This window comes from Scyliorhinus torazame, chromosome 27, assembly GCF_047496885.1.
Source record: "Scyliorhinus torazame isolate Kashiwa2021f chromosome 27, sScyTor2.1, whole genome shotgun sequence".
Classification (NCBI taxonomy): Eukaryota; Metazoa; Chordata; class Chondrichthyes; order Carcharhiniformes; family Scyliorhinidae; genus Scyliorhinus; species Scyliorhinus torazame.
The window spans coordinates 3,606,099-3,621,707 of NC_092733.1; the positions used below are offsets into that span (position 1 = coordinate 3,606,099).

General features: G+C 52.7%; 1 protein-coding gene across 6 annotated transcripts in view; it reads right to left on the reverse strand.

The window, feature by feature from the left end:
* Nucleotides 1–7,469: 7,469 nt before the first annotated feature.
* LOC140403137 (sphingosine 1-phosphate receptor 2-like) overlaps nt 7,470–15,609 on the reverse strand; it is a 158,109-nt gene continuing 149,969 nt past the window's right edge. For 5 of the 6 annotated variants that reach the window (XM_072490800.1, XM_072490801.1, XM_072490796.1 and 2 more), the window contains exon 2: nt 7,470–10,999. In XM_072490800.1, the coding sequence (XP_072346901.1) occupies nt 9,818–10,864 (1,047 nt within the window). In that variant the 5' untranslated portion in view covers nt 10,865–10,999 and the 3' untranslated portion in view covers nt 7,470–9,817. Of the gene's footprint in view, nt 11,000–12,882; nt 13,001–15,609 lie in introns of those variants that run through there. The other variant, XM_072490799.1, reaches the window with a different exon arrangement.

Sequence of the window (15,609 nt, forward strand, 5' to 3'; positions counted from 1 at the left end):
GAAGGGAGAATCTAACCATCTCCCCATGATATTTACTGGCATTACCATCACTGTGGCTACAAGAGCAGGTCATTGGCTGGGAATTCTGCAGTGAGTAACTCACTTCCTGACTCCCCAAAGCCTGTTCATCTATAAGGCACAGCCACTTGCCTGGGTGGGTGCAGCCCCAACAACACCCAAGAAGCTCAACACCATCCAGGACAAAGCTCCCCACCATCTTCTCAAGCACACTTTATGGAACGGCATTAAATATTGGCAGTGACATTCAAATCCCATGAACAAATACGAGAAGGTTATACCACATAACAGGCTGCAATACAACAGACCAACTGGAGAGGGATGGTCATTGTTCAAGAGAAGTACCATAAACAAAGATTGGTGCAAGGCAGCACAATCCAGCTGCAAGTAAAAAGATGTGCTTGTTGGGTGAATTGGACATTCTGAATTCTCCCTCTGTGTACCCAAACATCCCCACACCCCCACTACTTGCCTTCAAACAACCGCGCAACCTCAAACGAACCATTGTTTGCAGCAAACTACCCAGTCTTCAGAACAGTGACCACGACACCACACAACCCTGTCATGGCAATCTCTGCAAGACGTGCCAGATCATCGACATGGATACCACTATTACACGTGAGAACACCACCCACCAGGTACGCGGTACATACTCGTGCGACTCGGCCAACGTTGTCTACCTCATACGCTGCAGGAAAGGATGTCCCGAAGCGTGGTACATTGGCGAGACCATGCAGATGCTGCGACAATGAATGAACGGACATCGCGCAACAATCACCAGGCAGGAATGTTCCCTTCCAGTCGGGGAACACTTCAGCAGTCAAGGGCATTCAGCCTCTGATCTCCGGGTAAGCGTTCTCCAAGGCGGCCTTCAGGACCCGCGACAACGCAGAATCGCCGAGCAGAAACTTATAGCCAAGTTCCGCACACATGAGTGCGGCCTCAACCGGGACCTGGGATTCATGTCGCATTACATTCATCCCCCACCATCTGGCCTGCAAAATCCTACCAACTGTCCTGGCTTGGTACAATTCACACCTCTTTAACCTGGGGTTACCCCATCTCTGGATCTGTCAAGATTTAATCACCTGCTAATGCTCACATTCCAAGCATTGTTTGGCATCTTTGAATTTGTCTATATATATGTTTCTGGAACAGACCTCTTCATTCACCTGAGGAAGGAGCAGCGCTCCGAAAGCTAGTGACATCGAAACAAACCTGTTGGACTTTAACCTGGTGTTATAAGACTTCGTACTGTGCTCACCCCAGTCCAACGCCGGCATCTCCACATCATGATCATATTGAATGGTGGTGCAGGCTTGAAGGGCCGAATGGCCTACCCTGGAACCTATTTTCTGTGTTTCTAATTGATAAATTGAAATCCAAGCCTATCTGTTGTCAACGTGATGGTAGAGATGGCCCATGTTGCAATCCCTGCCTTGAGGAGAGCAAACATGAACTGGCTGATGAACAACTAGATGGAGAAATCAGCTGATGATATGACTGCAGGACAGAATAAGCCACAAAAAGTCCAGTTTGCACTGAGTGCTGAATTTGGTGCATTTTGAGTGCTATAGTAAGAGTTTGGTGACTGAGGGAGTAAAAGGCTTCATTTTTATCTAAAGTTTAGTCTTTCTTTTATTTAGTTAATTAACTTAAAAGTTGCTGTTTGGTTTAGAAGAAGGTGAATTTTCAATCAGCTTTAAACAGGCTTCTACTTGTAGGCACTTGCAGCTGGAGCTTGTTAATTAGTTAATTGGATTAGACCAATTTTCAGAGGCTAGATTCACAGTATAAAAGTGATCCCCTACAGTGCAGACTTTGTTAGCACTGAGTGCTGAATTTGGTGCATTTTGAGTGCTATAGTAAGAGTTTGGTGACCGAGGGAGTGCTGAATTTGGTGCATTTTGAGTGCTATAGTAAGAGTTTGGTGACTGAGGGAGTGCTGAATTTGGTGCATTTGAGTGCTATAGTAAGAGTTTGGTGACCGAGGGAGTGCTGAATTTGGTGCATTTGAGTGCTATAGTAAGAGTTTGGTGACTGAGGGAGTGCTGAATTTGGTGCATTTGAGTGCTATAGTAAGAGTTTGGTGACCGAGGGAGTTAGGTGAGGAGGGAGTAAGGTGCTCCTTTCATTTTGTTTCCGACATTTCCGCAAAGAGTGAGAAGAGAGCCAGGAGTTTACAGAAAGTGTAGCTGACTGGGAGCAGAGTCGGAGGGCGGAGATCTAGTTAGTCCACAGGGCATCTATATTCTGTCAGGTAAGAGGGGATGGAGGCTAGGCCAGTTGCATGCTCCTCCTGTAGGATGTGGGTGGTGAGGGATACCACCGGTGTCCCCGCTGACTATACCTGCGGGAAGTGTACCCAACTTCAGCTCCTCAAAGACCGTGTTAGGGAACTGGAGCTGAAGATGGATGAACTTCGGATCATCCGGGAGGCAGAGGGGGTGATTGAGAAGAGTTACAGGGAGGTAACCACACCCAAGGTACAGGACAAGAATAGCTGGGTTACCGTCAGGGGGAAAAAAACAAACAGGCAGACAGTGCAGGGATCCCTCGTGGCCATTCCCCTTCAAAACAAGTATACCGTTTTGGATGCTGTTGAGGGGGATGACCTACCGGGGGTAGGCCCTAGCGGCCAGGTCTCTGGCACTGAGTCTGGCTCTGGGGCTCAGAAGGGAAGGGGGGAGAATAGAAAAGCAATAGTTGTAGGAGATTCAATGGTTAGGGGAATAGATAGGAGATTCTGTGGCCGCGAGCGAGACTCCCGGAAGGTATGTTGCCTCCCGGGTGCCAGGGTCAGGGATGTCTCGGATCGTGTCTTCAGGATCCTTAAGGGGGAGGGCGAGCAGCCAGAAGTCGTGGTGCACATTGGTACCAACGACATAGGTAGGAAAAGGGGTGTGGAGGTAATAAACAAGTTTAGGGAGTTAGGCTGGAAGTTAAAAGCCAGGACAGACAGAGTTGTCATCTCTGGTTTGTTGCCGGTGCCACGTGATAGCGAGGCTAGGAATAGGGAGAGAGTGCAGCTGAACACGTGGCTGCAGGAATGGCGTAGGAGGGAGGGCTTCAGGTATTTGGATAATTGGAGCGCATTCTGGGGAAGGTGGGACCTGTACAAGCAGGACGGGTGAGGGTGTGAGTGGGTGAGGGTGTGTGCGTTGGTGGGGGGGTGTGAGAGCGGGTGAGGGGGAGTGTTGGGGGGTGCGTGTGGGTGAGGGTGTGTGTGAGAGGGTGAGGGGGTGTGCGTGGGAGTGTGTGTGAGCGGGTGAGGGTGTGTGTGAGGGGTGAGGGTGTGTGAGCGGGTGAGGGTGTGTGTGAGCAGGTGAGGGTGTGTGCGCGCGGGTGAGGGTGTGTGTGCGTGGGTGAGGGTGTGTGTGCGTGGGTGAGGGTGTGTGTGCGTGGGTGAGGGTGCGTGTACGTGGGTGAGGGGGTGTGTGAGTGGGTGAGGGTGTGTGCGGGGGAGGGTGTGTGAGCGGCTGAGGGTGTGTGTGAGCGGCTGAGGGTGTGTGTGAGCGGGTGAGGGTGTGTGAGCGGGTGAGGGAGTGTGAGCGGGTGAGGGAGTGTGAGCGGGCGAGGGAGTGTGAGCGGGCGAGGGAGTGTGCGCGCGGGTGAGGGTGTGTGCGCGCGGGTGAGGGTGTGTGCGCGCGGGTGAGGGTGTGTGCGCGCGGGTGAGGGTGTGTGCGCGCGGGTGAGGGTGTGTGTGCGTGGGTGAGGGGGTGTGCGAGTGGGTGAGGGTGTGTGCGGGGGAGGGTGTGTGAGCGGCTGAGGGTGTGTGTGAGCGGGTGAGGGTGTGTGAGCGGGTGAGGGTGTGTGAGCGGGTTAGGGAGTGTGAGCGGGTGTGTGAGAGCAGGTGAGGGTGTGAGTGGGTGAGGGTGTGTGACTGGGTGAGGGTGTGTGAGCGGATGAAGGGGTCTGTGGGGGTGAGGGGGGTGTGAGCGGGTGAGGGTGTGTGTGAGGGTGTGGGTGAGCGGGTGAGGGTGTGAGTGGGTGAGGGTGTGAGTGGGTGAGGGTGTGAGCGGGTGAGGGTGTGTGAGCGGGTGCGGGTGTGTGAGAGCGGGTGAGGGTGTGAGTGGGTGAGGGTGTGTGTGCGTGGGTGAGGGGGTGTGTGAGTGGGTGAGGGTGTGTGCGGGGGAGGGTGTGTGAGCGGGTGAGGGTGTGTGAGCGGGTGAGGGAGTGTGTGTGAGCGGGTGAGGGAGTGTGTGTGAGTGGGTGAGGGTGTGTGACTGGGTGAGGGTGTGTGAGCGGATGAAGGGGTCTGTGGGGGTGAGGGGGGTGTGAGCGGGTGAGGGTGTGTGAGCGGGTGAAGGGGTCTGAGGGGGTGTGCGTGGGTGAGGGGGGTGTGAGCGGGTGAGGGCGTGTGCGTTGGTGGGGGGGTGTGAGAGCGGGTGAGGGGGAGTGTGAGGGGGTGCGCGTGGGTGAGGGTGTGTGTGAGAGGGTGAGGGTGTGTGAGCGGGTGAGGGTGTGTGAGCGGGTGAGGGTGTGTGTGAGGGGTGAGGGTGTGTGAGGGGTGAGGGTGTGTGAGGGGTGAGGGTGTGTGAGGGGTGAGGGTGTGTGAGCGGGTGAGGGTGTGTGAGCGGGTGAGGGTGTGTGTGAGCAGGTGAGGGTGTGTGTGCGTGGGTGAGGGGGTGTGTGCGTGGGTGAGGGGGTGTGTGCGTGGGTGAGGGGGTGTGCGTGGGTGAGGGGGTGTGTGAGTGGGTGAGGGTGTGTGCGGGGGTGTGTGAGCGGGTGAGGGTGTGTGTGAGCAGGTGAGGGTGTGTGCGCGCGGGTGAGGGTGTGTGTGCGTGGGTGAGGGTGTGTGTGCGTGGGTGAGGGTGTGGGTGAGGGGGTGTGCGTAGGTGAGGGGGTGTGTGAGCAGGTGAGGGTGTGTGTGCGGGGGAGGGTGTGTGAGCGGGTGAGGGTGTGAGTGGGTGAGGGTGTGAGTGGGTGAGGGTGTGAGTGGGTGAGGGTGTGAGCGGGTGAGGGTGTGGGTGAGCTGGTGAGGGTGTGTGAGCGGGTGAGGGTGTGTATTTTTTTTTAAGTATTTGCTCTTGCACTGGACTTTTTGTGGCTTATTCTGTCCTGCAGTCATATCAGCTGATTTCTCCATCTAGTTGTTCATCAGCCAGTTCATGTTTGCTCTCCTCAAGGCAGGGATTGCAACATGGACCATCTCTACCATCACATTGACAACAGATAGGCTTGGATTTCAATTTATCAATTAGAAACACACAAAATAGTTTCCAGGGTAGGCCACTCGGCCCTTCAAGCCTGCACCACCGTTCAATATGATCATGGCAGATTAGATTAGTGCAGGCTTGTTGTCTAAGTTAAGAGTTCTACAGCAGTCTGTCAAGATTACTTTGGGTTTCTGCACCTGTGTGAGCTGAGGGTGTCAGCGTCAGGTGGGCATTGACTTCATTCAGGGTAGGGCTCAACGCCATTGGAGGGGGGGGGGGGTGCTCGATGTCACCCGCAAAGAGTGAGAGTGTGAGGCCCCCCGCTAACATCCCCACATCCAGCCTCCACTGCGGCTTTTGGGCCTCCCCCTGAACCATCTGCAAATCCACCCAATGTGGTGCGTGGTCAGAGACACACGATTGTCGAGTACTCCAAGTCAGCCACCCCGACAGCAATGCCTTGTCCATGACAAAAAACCCGATGCACTTGGGTATGAAAGTATGAAAACTTCTTCGCTCTTGGCCTCCCAAACCTCCACGCGCCCTCCCCCCCACCCCCATAGTTAATCGCAGCGAATCTAAATCCGGAATCCTCCCCAACACCCACCTCATGAAATCCACATCATCCCAATTTGGGGCATAAACATTCACCAGGACCAACGGCATCCCCTCCAGCTTCCCACTGACCATCACATACCTACCCCCGGATCAGCCACAATGCTCCCCACCTCAAACACCACCGTCTTACTGACCAACACTGCCACTCCCCTTGTTTTCGTATCCAGCCCCGAGTGGAACACCTGCCCCACCCATCCCTTCCTCAGCCTTGTCTGATCCCCCAACTTCAGGTGCATCTCCTGCAAAAACGCCACATCTGAAAAATGAAAATCGCTTATTGTCACAAGTAGGCTTCAAATGAAGTTACTGTGAAAAGCCCCTAGTCGCCACATTCCGGCGCCTGTCCGGGGAGGCTGGTACGGGAATTAAACCGTGCTGCTGGCCTGCCTTGGTCTGCTTTCAAAGCCAGCTATTTAGCCCTGTGCTAAACCAGCCCCTGTCACTGGTAGTCCCAGATGGGTGCAGTCTCGATGGGCCGAATGGCCTCTTTCTGTACTGTTCAGAAGAGAAGACGTCAAACTGAGGCCCCTCACGTCAGTGTGAAGAACAGGGAGTTCCCCCTGGTGTCCTGACCAATATTTAGATCTCACTGCCTCAACCAACATGACAAATGCAGATTATTTGGTTATTATCACATACCTGTTTGTGACAGTTTGCTGTGCATAAATTGGCTGCTGTGTATCGCAGTGACTACATCATTGACTGTGAAGCACTTTGCGATGTCTGAAAGATTGGGGAAGATGCCCATCAGAGCTCATGTCCACCTTTCCCTTTCTTCCTCCCAGAAAGAGTTGGAACTAAAAAAGTGAACTGATATATTTTACAATCAGTTTTTGGGCCCCTGGATTGAGGCCATGGGATATCAGAAGGAGCATCAAATAGAGGCTTGTGATTAAATTACCTGAGTTTAAAAAAAATAAATTTAGAATACCCAATTATTTTTTTCCAATTAAGGGGCAATTTAATGTGGCCAATCCACCTACCCTGCACATCTTTGGGTTGTGGGGGCGAAACCCACGCAGACACGGGGAGAATGTACAAACTCCACCCGGACAGTGACCCGGGGCCGGGATCGAACCTGGGACTTCGGCGCCATGAGGCAGCAGTGCTAACCACTGAGCCACCGTGCTGCCCCTAAATTACCCGTGTTGATGGTATCAGTGAGTCATTGCTTCCCAAGAACAGCTGGTGGTGCCTGATGTTACCCATCCCTTTCCACTGCCACCATACACATTCACACTCTCAGTTTCTGCCCCCTGATATGTGCATGATGTTTGCACAATTTGACATATGTTATCAGGTGCTAACTGACGTTTTGTCTTCCGATGCTATTTTGAGCCGCACTCAGTGAGATTTTGAGCCTTGCGTGAATTCCAACTTGACTGTTGTGAGATGACATTGTACATTCACAACTTGGGAATAGTCTCTTGACATGAGGCAGAGCAGATGGGGCGAGAGAGAGAAGCACAGAGAGAGAAGAGGGACAAATACACATGTACCATCAGTGCCAAATGAGGCCAACTCTAATCTCACGCCCTCTACAGTGTGAGTCGGGGGGGGCTCCAAATTCTTATTTTGATGCCCTCACCAGCTTTCTGGAGGTGAAATAAATTCATCATCTTTCCATTGCAGCACCTGAATCTGAATCTTAAAGTCCAAAAACTGAGGCGAAGGTTTTTTTTTAGAAAAGGTTTATTTTTTGTTGGTTAATCTCAGTGAACAGCCACTGATTAGTTTTTGTACCGTTTACGTTCTATACTCGAATCCTGTACATTGACATATACAACTGACAAATAATTGCTGGCTCCAGCTGTAGTGTTGCCACTTAAACATTCAAACTGTACAACCAAGTTAATTTTACCTTCATTTAAAAGGAGCCGCCCGTTCTGTCGACCGTCTTCAAGTCAGCAGATCATTCTCCTACACAACATCAATGTCAGCAACGTGCAGGGAGCTGCCCATCCCCATTGGTAACATAACCTAAACACTGTGATTGTTCACTGCCTCCATCACTCCGGGAACTGTGGGCAAAATAGCTCCATTAAACTTTTACATTTGAGTTATTTTTATGGGAAAGGCAATCCCAGCAGTCCTCCGGAAATGTTCCCCATTAACGGCCATTGTCCAGTCAGAACCTGCTACCCGAGTCCAGGACAGTTCTTTTATTCTTTCACGGGCTTTGGGCATCGCTGGCTGGCTGGCCCAGGATTTGTACCTCCTCCCTAATTGCCCTTTAACCGAGTAGTTTGCTGAGAGGGTCTGGGGTCACATGTAGGTCAGACCAGGTAAGGATGGCAGATGGGTTTTCACAAAGCTCAATGACAATTTCCTGGTCACCAGACACATTAACTGAATTCAAACTTGGCCAGCTGCCTTGGTGGGATTTGAAACCATGTCTCCAGAGTATTAACCCGGCCCTCTATTTTACTCGTTCAGCGACAATGCCATTATGGCCCTGTCTCACCTGTGAATAGAAGTGGAGTGCTGGGTCAGATTCCAGCTGTTAATGCCACCATGTGAAGTGTTGCACCAGTTTTAGACCAGGGCTGACATTGTGTGGCTCGGTTGTAAAGTTCCACAAGACCGGTTTCTCTGCTCACTGCTTTGCAAGTGTATCTAATACAGAAAGTCTCAAAAGCAGAGAGATCCCATGGAAACATCACAAAATTGTGCTGAGACTAAACGGTTGCTCAGATGGAGACACGGTGACTGTGGATCAAAGCAGCAGCTCATACCCAAGGTACACAATTGTAAAAATAAACCCGATTCTAACTGACATATGGTCCAGCATTTAAAATACACGTAACTATTAAATGTTGAAGCTGTGATTGACCAGCAGTAATGAATCTCTTATCTACTCATGTCATGTAACTAATAGTTTACTTGATTTAAATACTGTCAGTAATGTTTATTGCTAAGGTGATAGCTCCCAATAGTGTTCAGTTCATGACAGTAATGTAACCAAATCTGTCCCAAAGGGATTCTGCCACTCTCCATCTGTTCTTGGTGTGAGGGGAACAATTTCACAGTTGCTTACTGTAAGGATCCTGGTACTGCCTACTCATTGGGCTGGGGGGTGGGGGGGGGGGGGGGGGGGGAGTGCCACGTGCGAGGACAGTACTGCTGGGGTGAAGCAGTGCCGTTGGGGTGGGGCAGTGATGCCGGGGTGGGGACAATGCCATTCGGCACAGAGTGGTGCCTGGTGCTCCAGGCAGGGGGCAGTGCCATGCTGGGAAGAGACAGTGCTGCTGGGGAGGTGGTAGTGGCACTGGGGGGGGGGGGGGGGGGGGGCAATGGCACTGGGGAGCTGTGCAGTGCTGGTTCTGCCAGGCAGGGGGAAAGTGCCGCTGGAGTGGTGGGCAGTACCACTGGGTAAGGGGCAATGGTTAGTGCCAGCCTCACTGGGAACAGTGTTGTGAATAGAAGTGAAGTTCTGTTCGGGTCAGATCTAACATTCATGTGGGCTGAGAGAAGGAGCAGTTTGTGATGGTGTTACAGGCACTCCAGAATCTGTTGTGTGTGTCCTATCCCTAAACATGATTTATCATCTCCCTGCAGCCACCATACTAAGTCGCCCGTAGCATTGAAAGATGATCATCTCTGAACATCTGGATAAGAATATACGTCTCCCCATGGATCTCTGCTGTTGTCAGTCAATGAAGTGGCTGTGATTTCTGCTTTGGGCCACAGACTCTGTCCAAAAAACTACAGCAAACTCTATGCTGCAGCTGAACGATGAGATATTTTGGCATTTGTATTCCTTTCTGATTGGCTGGTGCCAAATTGTTTTCGTGGTGGCAAACAGAAATCCCACAGGTCAGCTGACTGGTTGCCAAGGGTGGCACTGGAAAATACTGAGTCTTATATCCAACTCACCCACCATTTGCTGAACAGAGATCTCGTGGAATTGTGGGCTTGGATCAGTGACATGTTCTGTCTCTGGTGGGCAAGTGTGGAGTGCATGTGTTGATGAAATGTGTTGGTCTCTCCTCACCATCAGTCCCTTCCGCAGCACGAGGCACTCATACGAATGTCGTGTTTTCTGGCATCGTTGGCGACTCTGCTCCCACATGTTTATGGTAAGACCGGTCCAAGTTGCTGGGGTGACGCAGACCAGGGAAGCAGTCCTCGATCCTTTTTTCCATTGTGCAGCATAGGACACGCAGAAATGCTCTGCGCATGTCCCTGCTCCTCAGCGTGTAAATGATGGGGTTCATGGCAGAGTTGAGGGTAGCCAAGGCCAGGAAATATTCTGCTTTGTGCAGAATCTTCAGATCTCTTTCCTCGTAGGCAAAATCCAGCAGTAGTATGATGAAGGTGGGTGCCCAGCAAATAATAAACACTCCCAGCACGATCGTCACGGTCTTCAGCAACGCCAGGGTTTGCGGAGCCGCGGTTTCACAGTGGCTGGATCGGACAATCAGATAAATTCGCACATAAAGGATAACAATGGACAGGAGGATGATACTGAGGAGGGTGATACAGAACAGAATGTAATCCTTGGCAAAGAGAGGAAGCACTGTGGAACAATCGTTCTTAAGGCACAAGCAGTTCCAGCCCATTATCGGCAACACACCCAGCAGCACAGAAGCAATCCAACAGCTTCCAATCAGTAAACACATCCGACTATTCTTGTCACCGCTGTAGAGTTTGACTTTCACAATGGCGGCATGTCTCTCGATGGCAATGGCCAGCAGACTGAGGACAGACGCTGCCAGTGCCACAAACATGGTGCCCTCACGGAAAAACCACTGCAGCGGCGTCAGCTTCATGGTCCAGCTGCCCGAAAACACAATGTTGAAAATATAAGCGACACCGGCAAACAGGTCAGAGAGCGCCAAGTTCCCAATGAAATAAAACATGGCTGAGTGGAACTTCTTATATCTGCAGATGGCCACCAGGACAAGTAGGTTTTCAAGGATGATGAAGGAACACAAAATGATGAAGAAAACCGAGCTGCTCCTCATTTTCTGGTTGTTATACTTGGGATCCCCAAGCTTCCGAGTCAGGTTATAATGAAAAACTATCAACTCTTTGTTGTTAAAAGAGCATGATGGCATTTCCCCCATTTCTGCAAAATTTTCTGGCTCCACTTAGGCACTTGATTCCTTCAATGGCATAACGCCTCCAGCCTTTTAACACCACCTTCAGCCAAAGAATGGAGGTCCACAGGTTTGGCAAGTTTCAAGGACTGTCCTCATTGCCTGTAAGAATCAACAAAGGTAAATTAGAGACTGTTGTGAGAAAGAAACATGACAATAACAGATCACTTAGACCAAGTTGGAGAGATAGACCGAGAATGTTGCCAATTCTCTTTTGGAACAGATTAAAGTCCAAATCAGCTTCCACAGGAGGCTCACTCTTTACTAATGAGTCAGTACAGTGTCACTGAGGGGAGGGGGATGTGCAGAGACCAAGTGGGCAGGTCACCCTGGGGAAAAAGCATGTCCTGCTCAACACATCAGAATTAAACAACTGGAGGGAGTTACAACATGGGGACACTTTTCAATCACTTCCGAGTCAATAGGGAAGGTGACCGCACACCAGGCTTCTGTCCACCCAACTCCCAAACTGACACACCAAGCAGAATTCTCAAGATCATAATCTTACATCCAAATGGCTGGGCATGTTCACTGGACCTGCACTGGGAAGGGCAGGGTTGGAGTTGCACTGGGGGACGAGCGGGATTGGAGCTGCACTGGGGGATGAGCGGGATTGGAGCTGCACTGGGGCACGAGCGGGATTGGTGTTGCATTGGGGCACGAGCGGGATTGGAGTTGCACTGGGACACGAGTGGGATTGGAGCTGCACTGGGGGACGAGCGGGATTGGAGCTGCATTGGGGGTTGAGCGGGATTGGAACTGCATTGGGGCACGGCACGGGATTGGTGTTGCAATGGGGGATGAGTGGGATTGGAGCTGCATTGGGGCACGGGCGGGATTGGTGTTGCATTGGGGCACGAGCGGGATTGGAGTTGCACTGGGACACGAGTGGGATTGGAGCTGCACTGGGGGACGAGCGGGATTGGAGCTGCACTGGGGGATGAGTGGGATTGGAGCTGCATTGGGGCACGGGCGGGATTGGTGTTGCATTGGGGCACGAGCGGGATTGGAGTTGCACTGGGACACGAGTGGGATTGGAGCTGCATTGGGGCATGAGCGGTATTGGAGCTGCATTGGGGGATAAGCGGGATTGGAGTTGCACTGGGGCATGAACGGGATTGGAGCTGCACTGGGGGACGAGCGGGATTGGAGCTGCATTGGGGATGAGCGGGATTGGAGCTTCACTGGGGGTGAGCGGGATTGGAGGTGCATTGGGGGATGAGCGGAATTGGAGCTGCACTGGGGGACGAGCGGGATTGGAGCTGCATTGGGGGACGAGCGGAATTGGAGCTGCACTGGGGGACGAGCGGGATTGGAGCTGCATTGGGGGATGAGCGGGATTGGAGCTGCACTGGGGCACGAGTGGGGTTTGAGTTGATTCACCAGCACTGAGCGAGTTCAGTCTGAGAATCACTGTGACCGAGCTGAAAGACTCTATTTACATCAATATCAAGACAGTGCACAGAGTCAACTCTAAACGTATATTTAAAACACTAAAACGCAAACCCCCCCCCCGGGTTTATTCTGCCTTGTCTCTCACCTGTTCGGTAAATGATCCACTCATTGATGCACTATTGTCAGTTAGTGAGTGGTAACAGGGGTTATGGTCTGAGTATCGGAAAGAGAATCAAGGCTTTATTTTTAAACATTTTGTCAAACAGATGGAAGAGTAAGGAGATTACTCATTCGTACACTGTCTCTAGTCAAGCGCAAATAACAGCCTCAGCATTTTGTCAAAATTCAACTGTTGAGTGTTTTAAAAGTGATTCAAATTTCATATCTTTCAATCAGTACATTGATGAGAGTCAGATCTGCCCACACTCCTGTTACTGACACCCCTCACTTTTCCTACACCTCCTCCACACAGCTGAGGCCAGGTTAGAATTAGTTCATCACTTCTGCTTATAAAATTTTGTATGATGTTCCTTTTATGGAAAGTTGATTAATTCAGTCACTCAGAACCAAAGTACCCAGGTCACATCTACCTTAAAAAAAGAGAAGAAAAACGAGCCTCTGCTTAGACTTATCCACACCACAAAGATACAGGGGAGAAGTCCCAGCTTTCACTCTGGTCGACACTGAAAGTGTACCTTGCGGGGGAGTTGCAGTTATCCTCCTAATTCCTGCACTGGGAAAGAGGAAATGTTTCCAATACCTGATATTGATCCAGAAACCATTGAAAAGTGAACATTTCTGTATAATGTAATGAGGTCAGGACAGTGTTATCCTACTGACTATGTAACCCGGACATTTAATCGGACGGGGCATTGGATGAATCCAAAGTCCATGGAAGAGTATTCAGGAAGAGTCAGCACCTTGGTTGCTATGTTTTCCGATGACACAAAGATAGGGACAGGAAAGTAAATTGTGAGGAGGGCAAATTGTGAGTCTGCAAAGGGATTTCGATAGAGTAAATGGGCATTCAATTTGCAGATGGGGTGTAAATGTGAACTTGCTCACTTTGGCAAGAAGAATGGAAAAGCAGCAAATTATTTAAATGGAGAGCGACTTCAAACTTGGCGGTACAGAGGGACCTGGGTGTCCTGGTACGTGCGGTACAGAGGGACCTGGGTGTCCTGGTACGTGCGGTACAGAGGGACCTGGGTGTCCTGGTACGTGCGGTACAGAGGGACCTGGGTGTCCTGGTACGTGCGGTACAGAGGGACCTGGGTGTCCTGGTACGTGTGGTACAGAGGGACCTGGGTGTCCTGGTACGTGCGGTACAGAGGGACCTGGGTGTCCTGGTACGTGCGGTACAGAGGGACCTGGGTGTCCTGGTACGTGCGGTACAGAGGGATCTGGGTTCCTGGTACGTGCGGTACAGAGGGACCTGGGTGTCCTGGTACGTGCGGTACAGAGGGACCTGGGTGTCCTGGTACGTGCGGTACCGAGGGAGCTGGGTGTCCTGGTACGTGCGGTACAGAGGGATCTGGGTGTCCTGGTACGTGCGGTACAGAGGGACCTGGGTGTCCTGGTACGTGCGGTACAGAGGGACCTGGGTGTCCTGGTACGTGCGGTACAGAGGGACCTGGGTGTCCTGGTACGTGCGGTACAGAGGGACCTGGGTGTCCTGGTACGTGCGGTACAGAGGGATCTGGGTTCCTGGTACGTGCAGTACAGAGGGACCTGGGTGTCCTGGTACGTGCGGTACAGAGGGATCTGGGTTCCTGGTACGTGCGGTACAGAGGGATCTGGGTTCCTGGTACGTGCAGTACAGAGGGATCTGGGTTCCTGGTACGTGCAGTACAGAGAGACCTGGGTGTCCTGGTACGTGCGGTACAGAGGGATCTGGGTTCCTGGTACGTGCGGTACAGAGGGACCTGGGTGTCCTGGTACGTGCGGTACAGAGGGATCTGGGTTCCTGGTACGTGCGGTACCGAGGGACCTGGGTGTCCTGGTACGTGCGGTACAGAGGGACCTGGGTGTCCTGGTACGTGCGGTACAGAGGGACCTGGGTGTCCTGGTACGTGCGGTACAGAGGGACCTGGGTGTCCTGGTACGTCCGGTACAGAGGGACATGGGTGTCCTGGTACGTGCGGTACAGAGGGATCTGGGTTCCTGGTACGTGCAGTACAGAGGGACCTGGGTGTCCTGGTACGTGCGGTACAGAGGGACCTGGGTGTCCTGGTACGTGCGGTACAGAGGGATCTGGGTGTCCTGGTACGTGCGGTACAGAGGGACCTGGGTGTCCTGGTACGTGCGGTACAGAGGGACCTGGGTGTCCTGGTACGTGTGGTACAGAGGGACCTGGGTGTCCTGGTACGTGCGGTACAGAGGGACCTGGGTGTCCTGGTACGTGCGGTACAGAGGGACCTGGGTGTCCTGGTACGTGCGGTACAGAGGGACCTGGGTGTCCTGGTACGTGCGGTACAGAGGGATCTGGGTTCCTGGTACGTGCGGTACAGAGGGACCTGGGTGTCCTGGTACGTGCGGTACAGAGGGACCTGGGTGTCCTGGTACGTGCGGTACCGAGGGAGCTGGGTGTCCTGGTACGTGCGGTACAGAGGAATCTGGGTGTCCTGGTACGTGCGGTACAGAGGGACCTGGGTGTCCTGGTACGTGCGGTACAGAGGGACCTGGGTGTCCTGGTACGTGCGGTACAGAGGGACCTGGGTGTCCTGGTACGTGCGGTACAGAGGGACCTGGGTGTCCTGGTACGTGCGGTACAGAGGGATCTGGGTTCCTGGTACGTGCAGTACAGAGGGACCTGGGTGTCCTGGTACGTGCGGTACAGAGGGATCTGGGTTCCTGGTACGTGCGGTACAGAGGGATCTGGGTTCCTGGTACGTGCAGTACAGAGGGATCTGGGTTCCTGGTACGTGCAGTACAGAGAGACCTGGGTGTCCTGGTACGTGCGGTACAGAGGGATCTGGGTTCCTGGTACGTGCGGTACAGAGGGACCTGGGTGTCCTGGTACGTGCGGTACAGAGGGATCTGGGTTCCTGGTACGTGCGGTACCGAGGGACCTGGGTGTCCTGGTACGTGCGGTACAGAGGGACCTGGGTGTCCTGGTACGTGCGGTACAGAGGGACCTGGGTGTCCTGGTACGTGCGGTACAGAGGGACCTGGGTGTCCTGGTACGTCCGGTACAGAGGGACATGGGTGTCCTGGTACGTGCGGTACAGAGGGATCTGGGTTCCTGGTACGTGCAGTACAGAGGGACCTGGGTGTCCTGGTACGTGCGGTACAGAGGGACCTGGGTGTCCTGGTAC